The sequence below is a fragment of the Pelobates fuscus genome, chromosome 12 (assembly GCF_036172605.1).
Source record: "Pelobates fuscus isolate aPelFus1 chromosome 12, aPelFus1.pri, whole genome shotgun sequence".
In the NCBI taxonomy this organism is placed as follows: Eukaryota; Metazoa; Chordata; class Amphibia; order Anura; family Pelobatidae; genus Pelobates; species Pelobates fuscus.
Window position 1 is genome coordinate 110,603,951 of NC_086328.1, and position 21,585 is coordinate 110,625,535.

Sequence of the window (21,585 nt, forward strand, 5' to 3'; positions counted from 1 at the left end):
AGAAGAACATGGGGCAGAAGAACACGGAGGGGGAGGAGTAAGAAGAACACAGGGTGGGTGAGGAGATGAGGAGAACACAGGGGGGGGGGTGAGGAGAAGTGGAGATTAGGAGAACACAGGGAGGGGGAGGTGAGGAGAAGGGGAGATTAGGAGAACACAGGGAGGGGGTGAGGAGAAGGGGAGATGAGGAGAACACAGGGAGGGGGGTGAGGAGAAGGGGAGATGAGGAGAATACAGGGAGGGGGTGAGGAGAAGGGGAGATGAGGAGAACACAGGGAGGGGGTGAGGAGAAGGGGGGGATGAGGAGAACACAGGGAGGGGGTGGAGAAGGGGAGATGAGGAGAACACAGGGAGGGGGGTGAGGAGAAGGGGAGATGAGGAGAACACAGGGAGGGGGTGAGGAGAAGGGGAGATGAGGGGGTTGAGGAGAAGGGGAGATGAGGAGAACACAGGGAGGGGGGGGGTGAGAAGGGGAGATGAAGAGAACACAGGGAGGGGGGGTGAGGAGAAGGGGAGATGAGGAGAACACAGGGAGGGGGGTGAGGAGAAGGGGAGATGAGGAGAACACAGGGAGGGGGGTGAGGAGAAGGGGAGATGAGGAGAAGGGGAGATGAGGAGAAGGGGAGATGAGAACACAGGGAGGGGGTGAGGAGAAGGGGAGATGAGGAGAACACAGGGAGGGGGGGTGAGGAGAAGGGGAGATGAGAACACAGGGAGGGGGTGAGGAAAAGGGGAGATGAGGAGAACACAGGGAGGGGGTGAGAAGAAGGGGAGATGAGGAGAACACAGGGAATTTTCAATTGTTGAAAATGTTCAAGTTTTATGCACATTATATGCAACAGCAGTATTTGCACTGTAAACCTTTTTATTTATATAAAAAGTGTGGGTGAACTTAAACTGGGCCCCCAAATTCCTTCAAACGGCCCTGCCGATCCTATTTTTTTAAATTGAGGTGTGTGCTGCCGTATTCTGCTTGTGTTATTTATACTGTAATTGCTTTGTATCGTTGTATTTGTGCGTATATGAGCGATTATATTGTATATGTTCATGAGGAGTTTATGGTATCGTGTATGATACATATGAATGTGGGCTGTGTATGAGGGCTGCTTGTGGAATTGTGTGTAGATGGATATGTCACATTGTGTGTTAGATAGTGTATGGGGGCTGTTTGGGGTTTTGCACGTGAGAGGCTGCATGTGGGATTGTGTGCATGTATGTAGATTGTTAGTGGTGTTGCGTTTGTGGGGATTGTGTGTATGTTTGTGTGTGGGCTGTTCGTATTATTTGTATCAGGGGAGGCTTATTCTGCAGGTTTGTGTATATCTAGCAGTGTGGGTGGCTTCCCTGGGTTCCAGTGGGGACCAGCCTGGGCAGGTACAGGTCAAGGACAGGAGCTGCAACATCAGCTGTGGGCTGCTCTACTACAGTGTGGATTCCCATTCACAAGTGCTGCAATGCATAAATTGAGGATTGTCCTTCACTACCTCTTTGTATTAGCAGATATCTGAAGTTTCACTGAGACTCCTGATAGGCCAGACCCTGTTTGGCTCTAGCAGCCTTGAGTGCCGTGGAAAGACACCTCGAGTGCCGTGCATGGCACTAGTGCCGTAGGTTGCCTACCCCTGAGCTAATATCTGCCCAAGGATTGACCTTGACCTTCCACCTTTGTCTCTGATGAGTTCTCATCTACATTTACAATTTCCTACTGGATATCAGGTATGGCCAATTACTCTGCTCTTACCCTTCAGCATCTGCTCTCTCTGAGAAAGAACACGCACCATTTGTTCTCCTCACCATCTGTCCACTGATAAAGGCCCTTCCTGTGCAACATATTCAATGTAATGCATGTTTGACAAACAAGTGGTCAACTTTTTTCATTTCTATATAACAGTTGTCAGCGCTAATGTTTAGCCTTCATTACTTCTAACTGCTGGTAAAATTAAGTTTCCTTAGAATAACATTACAGGGACTGGTCTCCAGTGACTCTGAGATACATTTAGTGAATAGTGAGTGCTCCAAATTTTCCACATTTGGTATTTCTCCAAATAATTAACCATAATGGCAGATAGGTATGGCTCAGCCACTTTTCTACAGCGTCAACAGTTTGGACAATGCATTACACAGTTGTCTGTCTTGTATAGACAATAAGTGAACATAAGATCAACTATATTTCAAATCACAAATGCTATGTCCGTCCCATTGACTCTTTTTATGGTCTAGACATGAGACAATTTTCATCTGCGCTCAGGGAGCTCCTCAGCGAACTACTTATGTTGATATGGCATTGTCAACAGCTCAATATTAATATCTCTATTATAGATAGGTATAAATAAAATTCAATACTGGACTTTTCCTCATTGTAAACCTTTTACTTCATGCACAGCTTGTAAAAAGGAAAATAAATGATCAGAGGTTTACTAAGGAGCTAATCAATTTAAGGTGCTTACAAAGAAGATAAGATACATTTTGGATAGAAGTTCTAAATAAATACAATTTCTTAATATATAACATATTTGTTTCCTCACATATATAGTAATCACACCTATACATTGTCCAATATGCATTCAGTTGTCAGTTGTGTGTATATATGTATATATATATACATACAAATACACACATATATGTATACACACATACATACACACACACATCCCCCGATCAGGGACAGACATATTTTTTATGTAATAATAAAATAATTACTAGGAAAAGACCTGTGAGTGCACCCCTTAATTCCTGGATTATATTTTTTTATGCGGGTCTAGGCAAAAATATTGAATATATTCAAAGGGGTGAGTGCCAAGTCTACATACATTATATATTTTTATATCTGTTATATATATATAAATCATTATGCAGATTGTATTTGCTGCCACATTGCCTCCATGTTGCCACTTTAGGCAGACACACAAATGCCTGAGATAGTGTGTCTGACAGGGAGTATCGTTGTGCACCCGTGCCTGTGCCTGTGCCTGCAATGCTTGTCTGTGAGTGTATATGTATCTCTGTATCTGTGAGGGTATATATGGGGAGGGAGCTGCTTGCAGTTTGTAGTGTCGATGGGAATGGGGGCTGCTTGTGGGCTTGCTATGTGCATTGTGTTTATAGTGGGGCTGTGTTGTATTATGAGGCTTACTGTCTGTGGTGTGGTGCCTCTGTATTTATGAGGGTGACTGTGGCAGTATGGTTGTGACAGAGTGAGTGTAACAAGGTAACTGCAACAGAGTGAGTGTGACAGGGTGATTGTGTGTGATGGATAAGTGTTGTGGTTACTGTGACATGGTGACTGTATGTGAGGGGATAGTGTGCGGGGAGACTGTGACATGGTGACTCAGTGTGTGCGGGTTGATGTGACAGGGTGACTGTATGTGTGGTGGATGGGGTGATGTGACAGGGTGACTGTGTGTGAGGAGTAAGTGTTGTGATTACTGTGACATGGGGACTGTATGTGAGCGGATAGTGTGGTTGAAGACTGTGACATGGTGACTCAGTGTGTGCATAGGGGGGGTTGATGTTACAGGGTGACTGTATGTGTGGGGGATGGGGTGATATGGCATGGTAACTGTGTGTGAAGGGAGGGGTTGTGATGTGAGAGGTTGTCTGTACGTGTGTGGGGGGGAGTGATGTGACAGGCTGAGTGGGTGTGTGGGGTGTAGACTGTTTGTGGGGAGCCTGTATTCCCCTGTTCATGGGTGCAGACACACGATTGCAGACATGAAGTGGTTAAATGAAATTATTAATAAATAACCTCACAGGAGTCAATTAGTCATTGACATTTCATAATCCCTGATATAATACAATTTTCCTAATCCTCTTGAACCACCGGATGGACCCAGATGTTCTGTCTGCATTTATAAAACAGATGGTAGATGACAACAAACATTTATAAATTAAAACCGTGAACTTCAGTGTTTGTGAGGCATAAATAACAAGTGGAAACTTACAGAGACAGGTTAGGGAAAAGCTTTATGAACACAAGGAGGACAATTAGCAGAGTATCAAAAGGGGCTTATTCACTAAAATTGGACTTGTGGAGGACTGCATAGGGAATTCCAAAATTCAGGACAAATTGGTAAAATTCCACAACTCAGCTTTTTATTAACCGGTTTAACCAATGAACCCCTATCAGTTTCATATTTTCACAAGCCTCCTACTACATGCTATGTGTCAGCAGGCACTCAGGGTTATTCACTAGAGTGAGATACAAGTGAATTTGAAATTTAAGGTCAGAATAGTTAAACTTGAAAAATTATCTTAGTCAGCTATGCTTCCAGTTCGGCTACTCTGGCCCTGAATGTGAAATTCACTTTGAATTATCACCTTAGTGAATAAGCCTGTTTGTGTATGGGACATGTGAGAGTTTGTTTGTTAGTAAAGTGCGTTATAGGGTCCTTCATTTCACCTTTATACAAAAATCATCTGCTTCTGTGCTGTTATTTGCTCCTCTGTGCTGGCGGTTGAAATTGTTCCAGTCTTCTCGGGCAGGCCGCTTACGATTAACAACTTTGAGGGGCTGTGTGGGGGCAGGAAGACAGAAACACAGGTGAAGAGAAGGGGTAGTGGAGTGTTTAGAAAAATCAGGGGTTGTCACACTAGCAGCATGCACCAGCAAAGACATTTACCGTAACAAAAGCCACGAGTGGAGCTTACCAGAGCCTGATACTTGTTCTGCATCCCTAATTTTATGGACGGTTGCAACTTCTCGCCTTCGTCGCCAATTTCTTCACTTGAGAAAAATTCACTAAGCTTTTGAACACTGAAAAACAATATTTAATAAATGTATGATCATGATAATTAAAAAAAAAAAGAAAAGAAATACAAACATGAGTGACACATTAAATGGGTATTGAAACAAATATTTTTTTCCGCCATATTTAATACACATATTGTTAATATCACAAGTCGACTACATTCCCAAGTTGAGATATAAAACACATACTGTACTGTTTTCCTAGAACCAGGAGAGAATGAAAATACTGTGTATATCGCTCTATTTTTAAATTACCAATATTTTCTGGCATCTGACAAGTTGGTGGCAAACCTTAATGCCATGGAGTTCCCAATCACACGGAATCGTCACTGACGTACATAACTCCTCCATTGCCATGGCAACAGGCAGCTGCATGAATCAATCCAGTATCCCATTCAGCTGCTGCTGTGAAAATGTGCTGCGTTGCTATGACAACATGCTGATTCATCTAGCATCACTGTATCACACTGAACCGGGATTACTTCCTATATTTACAAACACGCCGAATCTTATTTGCCTTTCCTAGAGCTCAGTACATGCTGTAATTGTCATGTCTTCACATGTCGGATTGGGAATGCAACACTTATTTTTAGCTGTGGACAGAGTAATAGGCAATGTTTTCAATAAGGCAATCACTTATAAGGCTTATATGGAGAACAAGTCAATCAAGGACAATAGGCAAGTTGATTCCTGTCTTCTTTTCTCTGTGAATTGTGTGTTGTAGAAAGCAATGTCGTCCACTGATGACTTGACACTGAGTACAAACAGTGGGATCATAGGCGTGCGCAGCCTATTGCATTAGGGTGTGCACCCTCAAGCACAAGCACATGCGGCGTGTAAGTGTATGTGTATACACATATATACACACACACACAAAGCTGTGTGTGTGCTGTGTGAGGGTGCTGTTAGTGTGATGTGTGTGTGCGGGTGCTGGTAGTGTACTATGTGGGTGAGGGTGTTTGTGTGTGCGTGCTTGTGAGGGTGCTGTGAATGTACTGTGTGTCAGGGTGCTGTTTGTGTGTGTGTGTGTGTGCACTTGTGAGGGTGCTTTTTGTGGGTGAGGGTACTGGTAGTGTTTTGTGTGTGTGTGTGTGTGTGTGTTTGTTAGGGTCCTGTTTGTGTTTGTGAGGGTGCTGTGTGTGTGGGTGCTGTATGTGTGTTGGTGCTGTGTATGTCTGTGGGTGCTGTGTATGTGTATAGGTGCTGTGTATGTGTGTGGGTGCTGTATGTCTGTGGGTGCTGTGTATGTCTGTGGGTGCTGTGTATGTCTGTGGGTGCTGTGTATGTGTATAGGTGCTGTGTATGTGTGTGGGTGCTGTATGTGTGTTGGTGCTGTGTATGTCTGTGGGTGCTGTGTATGTCTGTGGGTGCTGTGTATGTCTGTGGGTGCTGTGTATGTGTGTGTGTGCTGTGTATGTCTGTGGGTGCTGTGTATGTCTGTGGGTGCTGTGTATGTCTGTGGGTGTGCTGTGTGTGTGTGTGTGTGTGTGTGTGCTGTGTATGTGTGTGTGTGCTGTGTATGTCTGTGGGTGCTGTGTATGTCTGTGGGTGATTGTGGGGGGTGGAGGTGGGGGTACATTACTTAATATCCCCCCTCCCTTCTTACTTTATGTGGGGAGGGGGGGATTCTTGTTCCTCGTCCCTGGTGGTCCAGTGGAGGTGGGGGCAGATCAGTTAATATCCCCCCTCCCTTGTTACCTTATGCCTGGGAGGGGGGATCCTTTCTGCTGCTGCCATCCCTGGTGGTCCAGTGGAGAGTGAACTCTAGCCCCGCAGGGCTAGAGTTCACTCACGCGAGATCTGAGCGTTGCCGCGGCAACGCTCAGATCTCGCGAGAGGAACCCGGCGGAGCTGCTGGCAATAGCTCCCCGGGTCCTCTCCTGCCTCCCTCACTGCCTGTGGGCCGGTGAGGGGAGGCTGAGAGCAGACACGGCGCTCGGATAGCGCCGGCTCTGCATGAGCCGGCAGGGGAGATCCTAAGATCTCCCCTGCCGGACTCAATACATAGGCGTGCCGCGGGGATTCGGGTGTGCCCAGGCACACCCCGTGCGCACGCCTATGAGTGGGATTCAGACAGAACATTAAATTAATATCAGGACTCAATATCAAAACATTATATTAATATCAGGACTTAAAACTACCACTCGCTATTCGCCATTGGCAAGTGAAAATTTTGTCCTTATGAGTACAAATTCCCCCCCTGGTTTGTATGCTATGGACTGCAGCGGCGAGTAACTCTTAAAGGGAAACTATAATGCCAGGGGAAAAAAAGTTGTTTTCCTGGTACTACAGCTCCCTATAGTGCCCACCTCCCTTCCATGGTGCAGACTTACCATCTGTGCTGGCTCGGGTCCACCTCCACCCCTCCCCTGCCAACGCTATCCGGATCGCATTATGATTTCCCATTAGGAAATCATTTTACAATGCTTTCCTACAGGGATTCCAGTGACGCTGAATGTCCTCATGCATAGTGTGAGGATGTCCAGCGTCAGTTAGGCAACCAAAAGTAGACAGCAACTAGACACAAAGCTAATTATTGCAGTTTATAAAAAAAACACGGCAATAATTAGCTTTGCAGGGTCAGGGGTGCTGGGAAAGTGCACCTATAGTGTTCCTTTAAGGCCTGGCTAGCAGCATAGCACTTTTAAGTCTTGTTACTGTGATGTGCTATAGATTGTTTGAGCCGCAAATAAGGACTGTCCAGTGCTAGACTGTACAGTGTATGAAGCATTGGATGCCTAGATGTAGTTAAAGTGTACCTGTTACATAGATGACTTACAGGGTAGAAAATATAGGTTAACCTAATGTATACATGTTACTAAAAACTGACAACATTCATTGTGGTATGTATTTTATTAACTTTTACTTTTATGTAGGAATGCCAGATTTTCCATGTTGACTTTCATGTCGATGGGCGGAACATGAAATGGAATCTTTCGTTAAGTCACTGATTTTCTTTCTATAGGATATTTAGTTAATACTTACATTAGATTAAAAATGATCATTACTGCTCCTTTAAGGGCAAAATTACAAATTGTTAACAAATCATTTACACTTATTGCTCAGAACTACGTAACCTATTAATTAGTGCAGGTGATTAAAATACTATTATTATACACTTGTTTAAGCATGCAGATGAATTAGAATTGTGTGCTTTTTTTTATTTAAATACATTAGTATCTTCAAACGCTTCATTTCTGGCTGTAAAAGTGGCTATTGCTGCACTAATCGCTCAGTTGTTGTCTATCAAACCCTCTAATAAAACTGTATGAGACAGGAGTTTTATGTGCAGTTATATTGTTAATCTTCAGACAGACCTAGTTTTTTTTTTTTTTTTATCAGCGGGAAGTCGATGAATGTAACCAGAAAATGAGAAGAATGTTCTGACTTGTGAATTAATCTTCAAGAGGAATGAACCCTTCCATTACTGAGAGGCAATTGTTATATTAGGAAGTTGTCTACTCTTGGGAGGGGGGGGGGGGGGGCACAAGTCTTTCTGTAAAGGCCCGATTCGCTTAAGTGATACAATTAATCTGTAAATTTTTACTGCAAAATCTCCAGTGCCGTTGGTCATTTTTTAAATATATTTTCTTCTCACGATTTCTTCACTTCATTTGGGGCAATTTTAAATGCTGCCCGACTTTATGTGTGATTTATGCATTCTTGGTGTAAAACAATTATCTGATTGTTGGGGATGCAAGTTGCAATAAAATAAACACACCAAAAGTATATGAATACCACATACACGTTGAAGCCTTATTTGACAGACTGAAGAATTCATATATGACCTTCAATCCAATAAAAAAGTGAAAGGAGAAGTGAAAAACCCTTTCAAATGGGTGGGAGAAAAGCAGTGCAGAAATCATTGTGACAATTAACCAAATATTAAAAAGTGCAGCCCGACGTGTTATTTACAATTATAATAATTAACAATTATTTTTACAACTTGTTTTATTTCGGCATGAACTTTATAATTCCCTTTTCGATTTCCAGTTTAGTTAATAAACCCCCAGATTATTACTGAATGTATCTATTGGGCTTTCTTACCTGACCAGAGCCTTGACCGTGGACCTGACCACACTGGACAGTAGAAACAGCGGCGTCACCAGAATATGAAAAAGAGACAGCGATGCGAAAGCCACGGCAGGTGAAAAATCGTCTTGGTTGAGTATGTGAACGTGAACAACAAATGTCTTAATGAAAACAAGCAAAAGTAACAGAGAATATTTTGTTAGTGATGCTGAAGTGTGAAGAGTGTGTCCTGATTTTTTCATTTTACAAAAAGAGCATATTTTAATAGAAATTGCCACTTTTATAAATTCCCCCTATCACCCCAGCTGTTAATCAGACAACCATATAATTTACATCCTGGTTTGATAAGCTCAGTGGAGCTAAACTCAAGAGGCAGCAACTGCCCAGAGCACATGCCTTGCAAATACTTCTCATTGAGCTGCATTGGGAAGTCTGTGATTGGACAGCCACAGAAAGTCTGGGTGGGGTTGGAAGGGGAGGGCTTATAAAGGCTACAGACAAGAGATCTATAGCTTTTACAAGCTGCTATACATACTGAAGGGAGTGAATGTGTTAACCCTTTCCAGATGTTAGGGAGTATTATGCCGTCCTACAAAAAGAGGGCTTTAATGCCATTACGGCGGCATAGGACGCCCTTACGATCGGCTCTCCCTTCAGATTGTATGCTTACCTTCTTGACTGGATCAACATATTAAATTATGTTTCATATTTAAATGCTTGATGGGAAATGAAAGCCCTGAACAAAATGACATAAGTGCGGGTGCACTTGATATGAAAGAAGTAAATGACGGTTGATCAGACTTATAGCATAAATTCCAGGTTTTGTTTTACTTGATAACTTGTACAATTGCCTCCGTTCTTAATGGATTCATTGTGCAGAATTAAGCATTTAATCACTAAGGGGAGGACAAAAACAGGGTACTTACTATTAGGACTGCTGCAATCGGGATGGCTGCATTCATGAAAACTGTATAACAGATAAAACAGTAGTTAGTAAGTTCCACGCTCTTTTAGTAAGCTGCATTCCTAATCGGGTCCTTCACATATAAGTTCAAATTTCCCCATTTCAGTTTTACAGAATGTGGCAGAAATGTTTATTTCTGATTCAATGCTAATATTTCAGACAGGGTCTGGATCTTTTTACAAGATTGGGGAAATCGTAACCTATCAAACTTCTAATCCCACCAATATTTCTGCAAAGAATTAACACAAATATGAAATATAAAACGGGTGTAAATTAAATCACTGTAGTGTGTAGGTGGCTCTAAAGAGCAATCTATACACAAAGTCAATGTTTTATCCTATGTTTATGATCTAGCTATGCAACTTGAGTTTCTCATTAATTATGTGTCGCTACTTAAGCTTGTCTCATACCTTGTTTGCCATCTTTAAAAAGAGAAAGATGATTTTGTCATGGAGATTGTTTCAGGACTATGTAGGGAAAGTATGTTCTAGTTTTTGGAAAGAACCCCCACAGGGGTACTGAAAGCATTTTAACCCCAACAGCTCATTTAAGTGGCTATGGTGCAAATAGTAATAGACTCCCATTTGAAGTTAGATGGCTGGGTTTCTCAACAGAGAAGATGGGCTTCATGAGTCATTTAGATCCCTTTTTTGTCTTACTGCTTCAATTATATGTAATCAAGCTAGACACACCACGACATTAGTATCAGGCATATACACGAGAAATAATAAACATGATATACAAACATGGTATTCCGATTTTCAGCACTTTTTATACAATAAATGTCTAGTAGGGTCAGTACTGAGATGACTAATATTATGTAAGGTGGGTTTTGTCTCGATTTCCTACTGAGATTGCTCGAACTATCAGTGTCTCTTCTGATGGTAAAGACCCATGACAATGCCATAGGTACCTTGGCAAGGTGCAGGTACCGTGAGGGGGTACTAGTTTAGACTAGGGGTGCCTAAGGGTGTTCTGAGTGAAAAGCTATGCGGCCCTGGGTTGCATTCGATTTGATCTGCTTAGGGTGAGCTCTCAGTGCACGCGATTACCCCTAGCCTAGGGTTTGCGGGGGGAGGAGCATCTATCTAAGGGGAATAGGTGATTGCCTCTCCGCTGCCTGCGTGCCTGTGTGACAAGACTATTTTCCCTGTCCCGGACCACCGGTACAGGATGCTTGCTTCTTGAAGCCTTCGTGTTATAGGCCGCATGGTTTGGCGCCACTGCAAGGTAGAGCGTGTAAGATCCTGGTAAAAAGTCAGTTGGTGAGACTCAAAGGCCAGAGGTGTTTTATCCCTCGGAGCATACATAACTTTCTGCTTATCGGCAAAGGATTGGAATCTCATGTTATTATCTCTGGGGGAGGCCTTGGTGACTTTGCGTTCTGGTACACACCATCCAGGACTATCAACTTTGCCTGTTTGGCTGGGAGTACTGTAACCAGCAATCTTCGGAGCAGGTGCAGAAGCTCATCGAAGGTCGTCATGTCTGATACCTCTCTTATTTTCATGTTCCTTCTTTGGCCCCTATTTTCGATGTTGTCCACCCTGTGGGTAGTGGTAGCTTGGGAAGATTGCAGTGCACATACCGTCTACCCTAGGGCGGAGAGGCCTTGCTTGAGGTCCGCCACCTCGTCTTCAGGGACTCGTACCCTCTCCATGGCTGCCTGTGCCTCTTCTTTCACCAGCGCAATATCTGCATCAAACAGTTTGCGTATGCAATCATATAAATCAGCAATATCTTGTTTGGTGGAGAGTGTGGAGGCTGGCGTTGCTGTTAGTGCACTGGAGTTTGATGAAGTGGGTTTGATAGGCCTTGCTCGGGGTGGGCTACCCTCTACCTCTGACTAGTCTGTTAATGCCTATTTGTCTGCCCGTTCCGGGGCTTTTAAGATCAGGGTGCCCGTTAGCAGTTTATCTGATTTCTCCTTGTGCTGTGGATGGAGTTTTTGGCCTCGTGTGACCCATCTCCGGATAAATAGGGGCAGTATAAGGAGGAGGTGAGTAGTGATCCCAATCGACTAGGGTCTCCGCATGCCCTGCAGGAAATCACAGGTCGCTGGGCCTGTATGTCCGCCGTGTCTTGCGGGTCGGTTTGGCTTGCAAGCCTTAAAAGAATGACACGTATATGCTCCTTGAGTCAGCTCCCATGCTTGGCTGACACTTCTGGGTGTTGATAGAGCATGATTTAGCCGATATTTGTAGGATTTAGATTTTCGGGCCTGGAGCTATGAGGAATGGTGTCTGCTCCGCTTGGCTGCTTAGCCCCGCCCGATGAATTATGTATCTTGCATTAAATAAAACACCAAAACCATTCATTCTGTGAGTAATTAGATATCCAGCAACCAGCATTGAAAAGTTACATTTTTAATTATCTCAAATTTCTATGCACCACCACATCTTCAATTAAACTAATCATCCGAACAAAGCTTTTAACACAATACCCAGCAATCATTTATCAGCTCTCCAAAATATGGGACATAATTAACTAAATAAACAGGAATGGCATTTAGATGTTCCAGGTAGACATTTAAAAAATATATATATTTTTTTTTATAAAATAAAATTTGGAATTGTAATTTCTAAGGGGTTTCTTCATTAAATTGTAACTCTTGGTGAACTGGCAGGAAAATTATGATGGTTAAGACAAAATAACCATAATGGCCCTGCTTCTCTCAATCCAGATTGACATACTGCACTGTTTCTCTCCCATCCAGACAGAAACTCTGCGCTACTTCTCTTCCATCCAGAGATAATCTCTGCACTGCTTCTCCCCATCCAGATAGACTCTCTGTTCTGCTATTCCCCATCCAGATAGACATACTGCGTTGCTTCTCTCCCATCCAGATAGACTCCCTGTCCTGCTTCTGCCCATCCAGATAGACTCTCTGCCCTGCTTCTGCCCATCTAGACATACTGTGCTGCTTCTCTCCCATCCAGACAGAAACTCTACGCTTCTTCTCTTCCATCCAGATAGACTCCCTGTTGTGCTTCTCCCCATCCAGATAGACTCTCTGCACTGATTCTCCCCATCCAGATAGACTCTCTGTTCTGCTTCTCCCCATCTAGATAGACATACTGCGCTTCTTCTCTCCATCCAGATAGACTCTCTTCAGTGCGCTTCTTCTCTCCAACCAGATAGACTCTCTGCACTGCTTCTCTCCATCCAAATACACTCTACGCACTGCTTCTATCTGTCCAGATAGACTCTACGCACTGCTTCTCTCCATCCAGATATACTCTTTGCCCTGCTTCTACCCATCCATATTGACTCTCTGCCCTGCTTCTCTCCCTGCAGAGAGACTCTCTGAAATGCTTCTCCCATCCAGATAGACTCTCTGTGCTGCTTCCCCCCTGTCCAGATAGACTCTCTGCCCTGCGTCTCCCATCCAGATAGACTCTAAGCCCTACTTTCCCATTCACATAATTTGTGTGTATTTTGTTTCTCTCATTTGTTAGATTTATGGCTGTAATTATACATCTTCTGTTTGTTTAATAGGTTCATATCTTTATTTTACAGATCCGGGAAGCCAAATGCACAGCTCTGAGAATTGACTGCACCAAATAACTCTGTAAATCAATTCAGGACTTAATTCAGCTTCTAAATCACAAATCCAGTTAGATGTAACCAGCTGGCAGATTATCGCTAAATCCACCAGACATCAATAATGAAAAACCCAACGTCCAGAGCCAGCAGCGTAGATGTGCAAATTTGGCATCTAGTAAATTGTTCTTACATACACACACACACACACAAAACAAAAAAACAAAACTTAAAATCAAAGTTACAAATTGTTCCATTTATAATGCTCGAGAGCCAAAACATCAAGTTTTAACAATCGAAGAGTTAATACAGTAAAACTTCTTTAACTAGCCATAGGGTGCAAGTGTCAGTCCAGTCGGAATTAAACAGTGCATACTAAAGCTCAGTATCACGCAGTTATTAAGACAGATGTCTTAATTCCAGAAGCTTTAGTTTGTGAGACAGGAAATCAGGTTCCCTTGGGTCTACGGTCTTGTCCGGAGTTAAATATGGTTTTTCTTATGAAACAAAAGTTGAATCAAAGGAACTGATTTTGTTCAAACGTACAAAAATATATGTGTATTCCACTGAGAAAAATACATAACATTGTCACATTAATAAGAACAATCTGGCAATGCTTCTACTTCCCATCTGACCTGGGGCAAAAAGCAAGCTATGAATGAGCATTGAAATCGGAACTTAGGTATCGCTTAATCCATTATATTTCTTTAAATGAAGCAAGCAAGCCCAGTCATTCACTGCAGTTTGCTTTCATAGAATAATAAACCAAATAAGGCAACATTTAAATTCTCATATCTGGACAATTAATGTTTGCTAATATCCTTATGAACGCATATTGGACATAGATTATACACAGCGCTATATTTATATGTAACTATATTATACTATTTAAGTTGCATCAAATATACACAAAAATGTAAATTAATATAGAAAAATGCTCAAATGTTTAAAAATGTTCAAATGCTTTAAAAAGAAAAAAAAAAAAGACCAATCAGAACATTAGAATTTCAGGGCACCCGATTAGTAACTTTTTCTGAATGACAAGAAAGTCATTTACAAATCTTTCACTCAACTTTCCCAAAAAACAACAACTCTGGATTGCTTTTAAAACTGGGCATGGGCGCCCAAAAGGTAGATCGCCAGATGTTTTAAAAAACACAGCTTCCATAATGCTTTGTAATTCTAAAGGCACGCAAAGCATCATGGGAGTTGTAGTTCTACAACATTTGGGGATCTAACTTTTGGGCACCCCTAATCTACAGGATGCATAGGCAGTTTTTAACACGTGGTGTGCTGGTACTAAGGCTATGGTGAAAATGGCGCTTTTAGGTATATATAAGTTCCCATTTAGATGCCAGGATTAATTTAAGAATTATTTTAAAGGCTATGTCTGGCAGAATGGAGTAAGTGCCTTAAAATCGGACATCCCCAAGTCATTGGGAGAAAATTAAGTTACTCACTAGATATGGATGTATACAATGCGAATGCTTTTAGACTGGTCATTTCTTTTTGCCTCGTTTCTTCGACACTGCTATGGAAAATATGTTCCCAGGAATATAGTTTAAGTAGTTTTATGCCTCGAAGCATTTCGTTTGTCTTCTTAAGCCGTTCGTTGGAATATTCCTGCAATGGAACAAATGCCCAGCTTGTTATTAAAAATGTTAGTCTATCACATTAAATGTTATTATTTCTCAGGAAGTCATTATATTAACATATCGATCAGACATGAATTTAATCTTCACTAATGAAACATGCCCCATAAATCTTTGTATTGATTGATAAATGCCTTAGACGTGGCTTTAAGATACAATGAATTGAAATATAATTTCACGAAAACATTTGTAAATATACCTTGTAAATATATTATCAGTTTTCCTCACTGCCTCTTTTTCATTGGTTGTATGTTCTGCATATCATTCCTTATTTGCATGTCAAGTAATCATGTAAACATTGCAGCCTACACAGAGCTGTGATGTATAAGTGCCCTGTTTTCTCCAGGCACCTTTATTTACTGTACGTGACTTTATAGTCACATATTATTATTATTATTTATAGAGCGCCAACATATTCCACAGCGCTGTACAATGGATGGACGTACAGACACATATTTGTAACCAGACAGATAGACTTAGCATTACATTTTCTACATTAGAAATATTTTAAAGACTCCCCCCACGTAAACACACGTATACATACGATATTTAGAATAGCGGCAGCTTCCGCCGCTTCCAGCACTGACACCCCGGTGCATATTATCAAAAGATTGGGGAGTTGGAAATCGATATATTCCTCATCCAGAGAAAGAAATGAGGACAGCTTTTAAAAGTTTGGCACTGTAAATTTGCTGCAATAAAGTGTGTTTTTCTTTGATACCTTTTGCCGTCTTTTATTATAGGCGTACCCGTACGGTGGTTACGGCCAGTGGTGTATCCTGGTTTTGTGCTGCCCTAGGCAGAACAAAACTCAGGCGCCCCCCCCTCCCCCCCGCGCGCCACCCCCACCCAACCTTTACCCCGCCCCGCATTCTAAATACACACACACACATTCACTGACAGATACGCATACACTAGCTAACAGAAACACACACTCGCTAACAGAAACACACACACTAATAGACAAACTCACACACACTAACAGACACACACTCACTCACTAGCAGACACAAACTAGCAGACACACACACTCACTAGCAGACACAAACTAGCAGACACACACACTCACTAGCATACACACACACTCACAGGCAAACACACTAACAGACACACACACACACACTCACTAACAGACACACACACACACACACACACTCACTAACAGACACTCACATTAACACTTTTTTTTTTTTTTTACTTTAACCCCCCCAGCCTCCTTACCTTTGGGAATGCTGGGGGGGGGGGGGGGGGGCTTCTTTTTTCCCTGGTGGTCCAGTGGCTTTTTTTTTTACTTTAACCCCCCCAGCCTCCTTACCTTTGGGAATGCTGGGGGGGGGCTTCTTTTTTCCCTGGTGGTCCAGTGGCTTTTTTTTTACTTTAACCCCCCCAGCCTCCTTACCTTTGGGAATGCTGGGGGGGGGGGGCTTCTTTTTTCCCTGGTGGTCCAGTGGCTTTTTTTTTTACTTTAACCCCCCCCAGCCTCCTTACCTTTGGGAATGCTGGGGGGGGGGGCTTCTTTTTTCCCTGGTGGTCCAGTGGCTTTTTTTTTTTACTTTAACCCCCCCAGCCTCCTTACCTTTGGGAATGCTGGGGGGGGCTTCTTTTTTCCCTGGTGGTCCAGTGGCTTTTTTTTTTACTTTAACCCCCCCAGCCTCCTTACCTTTGGGAATGCTGGGGGGGGGGGCTTCTTTTTTCCCTGGTGGTCCAGTGGCTTTTTTTTTTACTTTAACCCCCCCAGCCTCCTTACCTTTGGGAATGCTGGGGGGGGGCTTCTTTTTTTCCCTGGTGGTCCAGTGGCTTTTTTTTTTACTTTAACCCCCCCAGCCTCCTTACCTTTGGGAATGCTGGGGGGGGGGGCTTCTTTTTTCCCTGGTGGTCCAGTGGCTGCTGGGCGGTCGGGCGGCGCTGCTGCTTGGCGGTCGGGCGACGCTGCTGGGCGGGCGGCGAGGGAGCACTTCCTCTGAGCTGTCTGCTCAGCTCCCTCGCGCGCCGCACAGTGAGGCTGGGAGGCGGAGCCGGAATATGACGTCATATTCCGGCTTCCAGCCTCACTGTGCGCCGCGCGAGGGAGCTGAGCAGACAGCTCAGAGGAAGTGCTCCCTCGCCGCCCGCCCAGCAGCGCCGCCCGACCGCCAAGCAGCAGCCCAGCATGTCTGTTAGCCGCAAGGCTAACAAGACATTTGCCTTGGGCATTTGGGGGCGGCTTTTTTTGCCGCCCCCTGGAAAATGCCGCCCAAGGCAAATGCCTTGTTTGCCTCGCGGCTAATACGCCCCTGGTTACGGCACACCCCGGCCAACTTTGCATTTACAAGATTTGCGCTTATTACTAATGTTTCTGACCACATGCACTGAGAGCTCATATTGAACTGATCCTGATGAAAGCCACAAACGATGGCTGAAACGTTGATTATGACTATGATTATGTTTTAACAAGAAATGGAATAAAGAAAGAAATTTTACAAAGGAGAAAAGACCGTGAGTGCAAGCCTTATTTCACTATCTTTATTATATATATATATATATATATATATATATATATATATATATATATATATATATATATATATATAAATGTGATTTAATTCCAATGAACAACAACCTTTAGAACATTTTTTTTTCATATGCAGATTAATCAGGGAGGGATTATAAATTCTAGTGTAAATTTTTACATCCATTTAATATATTACCATTTTTATACTATATATATTTTTTTTAATTACTAACACTGTATCCCGAGAAAACCTAATTCTAAGAATTGATGTCCCTCTGTCATCTTCTGTGACTTGTAAATATAATATGCTCTTTGTAAGAAATTCATTTTCTGTATCATCAGAATTCAATCTGAATAATTGAATTCAAACCTAATCTGTTCCAAGCAATTGAAAATCAAAATAACAATGTGTGAGGTCATTCGACCAAATGAATAAAATGGTAATTTCATAATTCAATGATTACACCATCTGTAAAATAATGATATAATATTGTTACTTACCAATGTGCTTCTCTGAGCTTGTGAAAGCTTTGTGGCTACAAAATACTGAACAGGTGCCAGTACAATAATAACAACAGCACCAATCAAGGCACTCATCCCCAGTATGTAATATAGAAGAATTATTCCGATGATGATCTGAAAAAGTGGGGAAAAAAACAATACATTCTGATTTAGTGTGTTACTCAATTACCAACTAGAAACTGCCCAATGGGGCATATGAAATGCTGGCACAACTGCGTCAATTTTCGTCATAAGCACTAATAGTAAAATTGTTATTTTTTGATAATTAGCAATGGTTCTGCCATCAGGGGATACTTGCATTTACATAAGGATTTTACATGTTCTCTGAAATGCAGTGTTAACATTGAAAAGCCTGCAGGGACAGGCTATAGACACCAGATTACTACATTAAGATATAGTGGTTCTGGGGACCATAGTGTCACTTTTAATTTGAAATTCACTTTGAATTCACTTTAAATCCTCACTTTTGTGAATAACCCTGTAAGTAATCTTCATTTATTGGCTGAGCAACGTCTTAGTTAGGTTAAGAGCTCACTTCAGATGCATTTAAAATGAATGGTTTAATTCCAGTCTGAAGTTTCATATTCAGAAAATATGGGAATTTGGGGCATACGAGGAACATTAATTTCTCAGCAATTATAGTGCTGTTTGTAAAATTTAAACCAAATACAGATTAAGGAACAGCGCAGGCACAAAAATACAGTTTTCCATTTTACAAGGCTACTTAATATCACTTATTTCACCAAACAAATATGGGGATTCAGTTATGGCTATTTCGTTTTAATCCCACAATCACCACAGTACCCCAATATTGTTAGACCTACACTAATTTTACCATGGTGACACATTAAATAGTGCTAGTGCCTTGTAAAATTTAAAAACTGTACTCACTGCTCAATTTTTGGCCATTTAGGAGTTAAATCACTTTGTTTATACAACCCTAGACACCCCTCCCTGCATGTGACTTGCATGGCCTTCCTAAACACTTCCTGTAAAGAGTCAGCTAATGTTTACACTTCCTTTATTTTAAATTCTGTTTAACTTAGAATGTCTCATCTCCTGCTCTGTTAATAGCTTGCTAGACCCAGCAGGAGCCTCTTGTATGTAATTCAAGTTCAATTTACAAATCTGGAGATAAAATCTTTTAACTTTAGTTACATCTATTGAAAATGAAACTATTTTGTCAATCACAGCCAGGGGAGATGTAGCTAGGGCTGCATTAACAGAAACAAAAGTGATTTAACTCCTAAATGGCAGTGAATTGAGCAGTAAAACTACAGAGGTATGATCTATATACCAAACTGCTTTATTAAGGTAAAGTTGTTTTGATGACTATAGTGTCCCTTTAACCCCTTAAGGACCAAACTTCTGGAATAAAAGAGAACCATGACATGTCACACATGTCATGTGTCCTTAAGGGGTTAAACTGAATTTTGAAGTTTCAAATTCCACCGTCCTCCCCTTACAAAAAAATCCAAATTGCTAAATTAACTTTCTACAGCAATCAAAGCTCATTCTCCGCCATACGCCCACTCCTTACTTCCTAGAACCTCGGGTGCAGAATGCAAGCTCAGGGTTATTGGCACATCAGACAATAAACATAATTAATACCCCTTTCAAGGCACATAGTGTTTCTGTGGGACTAAAAGTCAGCCTGTCCGCACCTGGCGTTAAGCAATGGGAGCCAGGCTTCATTTGATCAACTTGAGGGGTCATAAGTTTTGTCCGAGCTGCACAGACCACTATCATTAATCATATTCCCTGTCATTAACTTTGCCTTTGTGTCAATAACTTCTCACTGAAGATCCCACGTATCATTGTGTATATTTATGTACTATGATGCTAAATCAGATACTTAGATGTAAAAGGTTGTATAAAATAGTTTGATAGGACACCGAGGCCACACTATTTTTGGCGTTTTCTTTTTATGTGTAAAACACTGAAAAACAAATTAATCTAATATCTTGGTGTTCAATTATATATTATGGGTGATGTAATAGCTATAACATATTATTCTGTTTACACTATTTATGGTATCGAATATGTCACCTAAAACATGTTTGAAAATCACTTTTCATGCAAACATTCAGAGCATACCAATAAAACCGGTGCTATGAAGAATTGATAAAGAATTGGTAGATTTTAGGAATATTAACCAGTCGGACTGTTCATTAAACTTGAATAGTAGAGAATTAAATCTGATTGTCAAAACTGAGGCAAAAATAAGTTGATCTGGAAAAAATTATCTGCTACACTAACAACTTGGCTACTTAACCTTAATATTGCCATTTATTTAAAATGTTCTACAATTCAGAGTTTAGTGAATATTCCTATAAGATAAAAATGTTTTTCAGTTCATCAATTTGTTTACCTGAAATTTACACTTCTTTTATCAATTGTCCATTATATACCAGTTTATTGACTAAGCCTCACAAAGCTTTTGTTAAAGCTGTTGTGATAATGTAAGAATTGTGCTTGTGCAAAACAAATATATAGGTTCGTCCAAATCGATTTGCCAGGAAAAATTAATAATTTTAGGAAAAAAAAATTTTCACAAACCAAAATGTGCAAAATTGCACCTACGAACTAGGGTATTGCAAAATATAAATATTATGTATATATTATGCAGTACACGAATAGGAGCATTTTCGCACCACATTTAGCTAACAAATCAAGTGAAACAGGGGAAACAGCAAGAGCAGTGAAAAGATTAAATATAAGCAATATAAAACTAGTTTTCTTGGCACTATAGGGTCATTAGGTCCCCGCCACTCTCAGGGCCCGCCTCCCGCAGGGCTAAAGGGGTTAAAACCCCTTCAGCCACTTACCTTTATCCAGCGCCGGGCTCCCTCTGTGCTGGGGAACTCTCCACAACCTGCCGACGTCAGATCCGAATGCGCATGTGCGGCAAGTGCAGAGCGCACATTTAAACAGCCAGTATGAAAGCATTACTCAAAGCTTTCCTAAGGATGTCCAGCGTCTTCTCACAGTGAGAATCACGGAAACGCCCCTAGCGGCTGTCAGTGAGACAGCCACTAGAGGCTGGATAAACCCTTAGTGGAAGCTGAAGTGGTCTGGGTGCCTATAGTGGTCCTTTAAATATAAAATATATAAAAGTACATTTTCTTACACCTCCTTTTCTCCCCCCTCTACTGGTTCCTTCTCACTTGATCAACATTTAGAGGTGATTTTTTTTAGTGGAAATTATTTTTTCCATCTATAAATCTTTTTTTTTTGTGCCACGGACATAACTCTGAATCACAAAACAAGTGAAAGGCGTGTTCATTTTGTGATTCTCTCATCTGGTGATTTTCAGTTACGGAATTAAAACGATTTTCTGATCACCCAAAATCCGAATGAATCGTAATATTATTCTTTCATGACCTGTTTCGAGATCTGCATATCTCACCTACTTTCCCCGATTGCCTGTTGTGATCGGTACCTGCATATGCCAACATGTTATTACTGAAGTATATATAAAAAAATTAAATAACTATCACTCGGTGAACTTACAAACATATATCTTTCTTTGCATCTCTCTATTTGATATACGTGTATTTAGGGCCAGCGAGTCCCTTACTGTTTTATTGACTGATCCCCAAGACACTTTTATGTTTCAATAAAAAGATATTTA

The 21,585-nt window shown here is 41.7% G+C and overlaps 1 protein-coding gene across 3 annotated transcripts in view; it reads right to left on the reverse strand.

Moving 5' to 3' along the window:
* The window catches only part of ABCC8 (ATP binding cassette subfamily C member 8), a 187,996-nt gene that overhangs the window by 64,721 nt on the left and 101,690 nt on the right, over positions 1-21,585 (reverse strand). For 2 of the 3 annotated variants that reach the window (XM_063437919.1, XM_063437918.1), the window contains exons 9-14: positions 17,931-18,065; positions 14,747-14,909; positions 9,706-9,746; positions 8,795-8,940; positions 4,648-4,753; positions 4,400-4,510 (exon numbers count right to left, since the gene is read on the reverse strand). In XM_063437919.1, coding sequence (XP_063293989.1) covers positions 4,400-4,510; positions 4,648-4,753; positions 8,795-8,940; positions 9,706-9,746; positions 14,747-14,909; positions 17,931-18,065 — 702 coding nt within the window. The remainder of the gene's footprint in view (positions 1-4,399; positions 4,511-4,647; positions 4,754-8,794; positions 8,941-9,705; positions 9,747-14,746; positions 14,910-17,930; positions 18,066-21,585) is intronic. The other variant, XM_063437920.1, reaches the window with a different exon arrangement.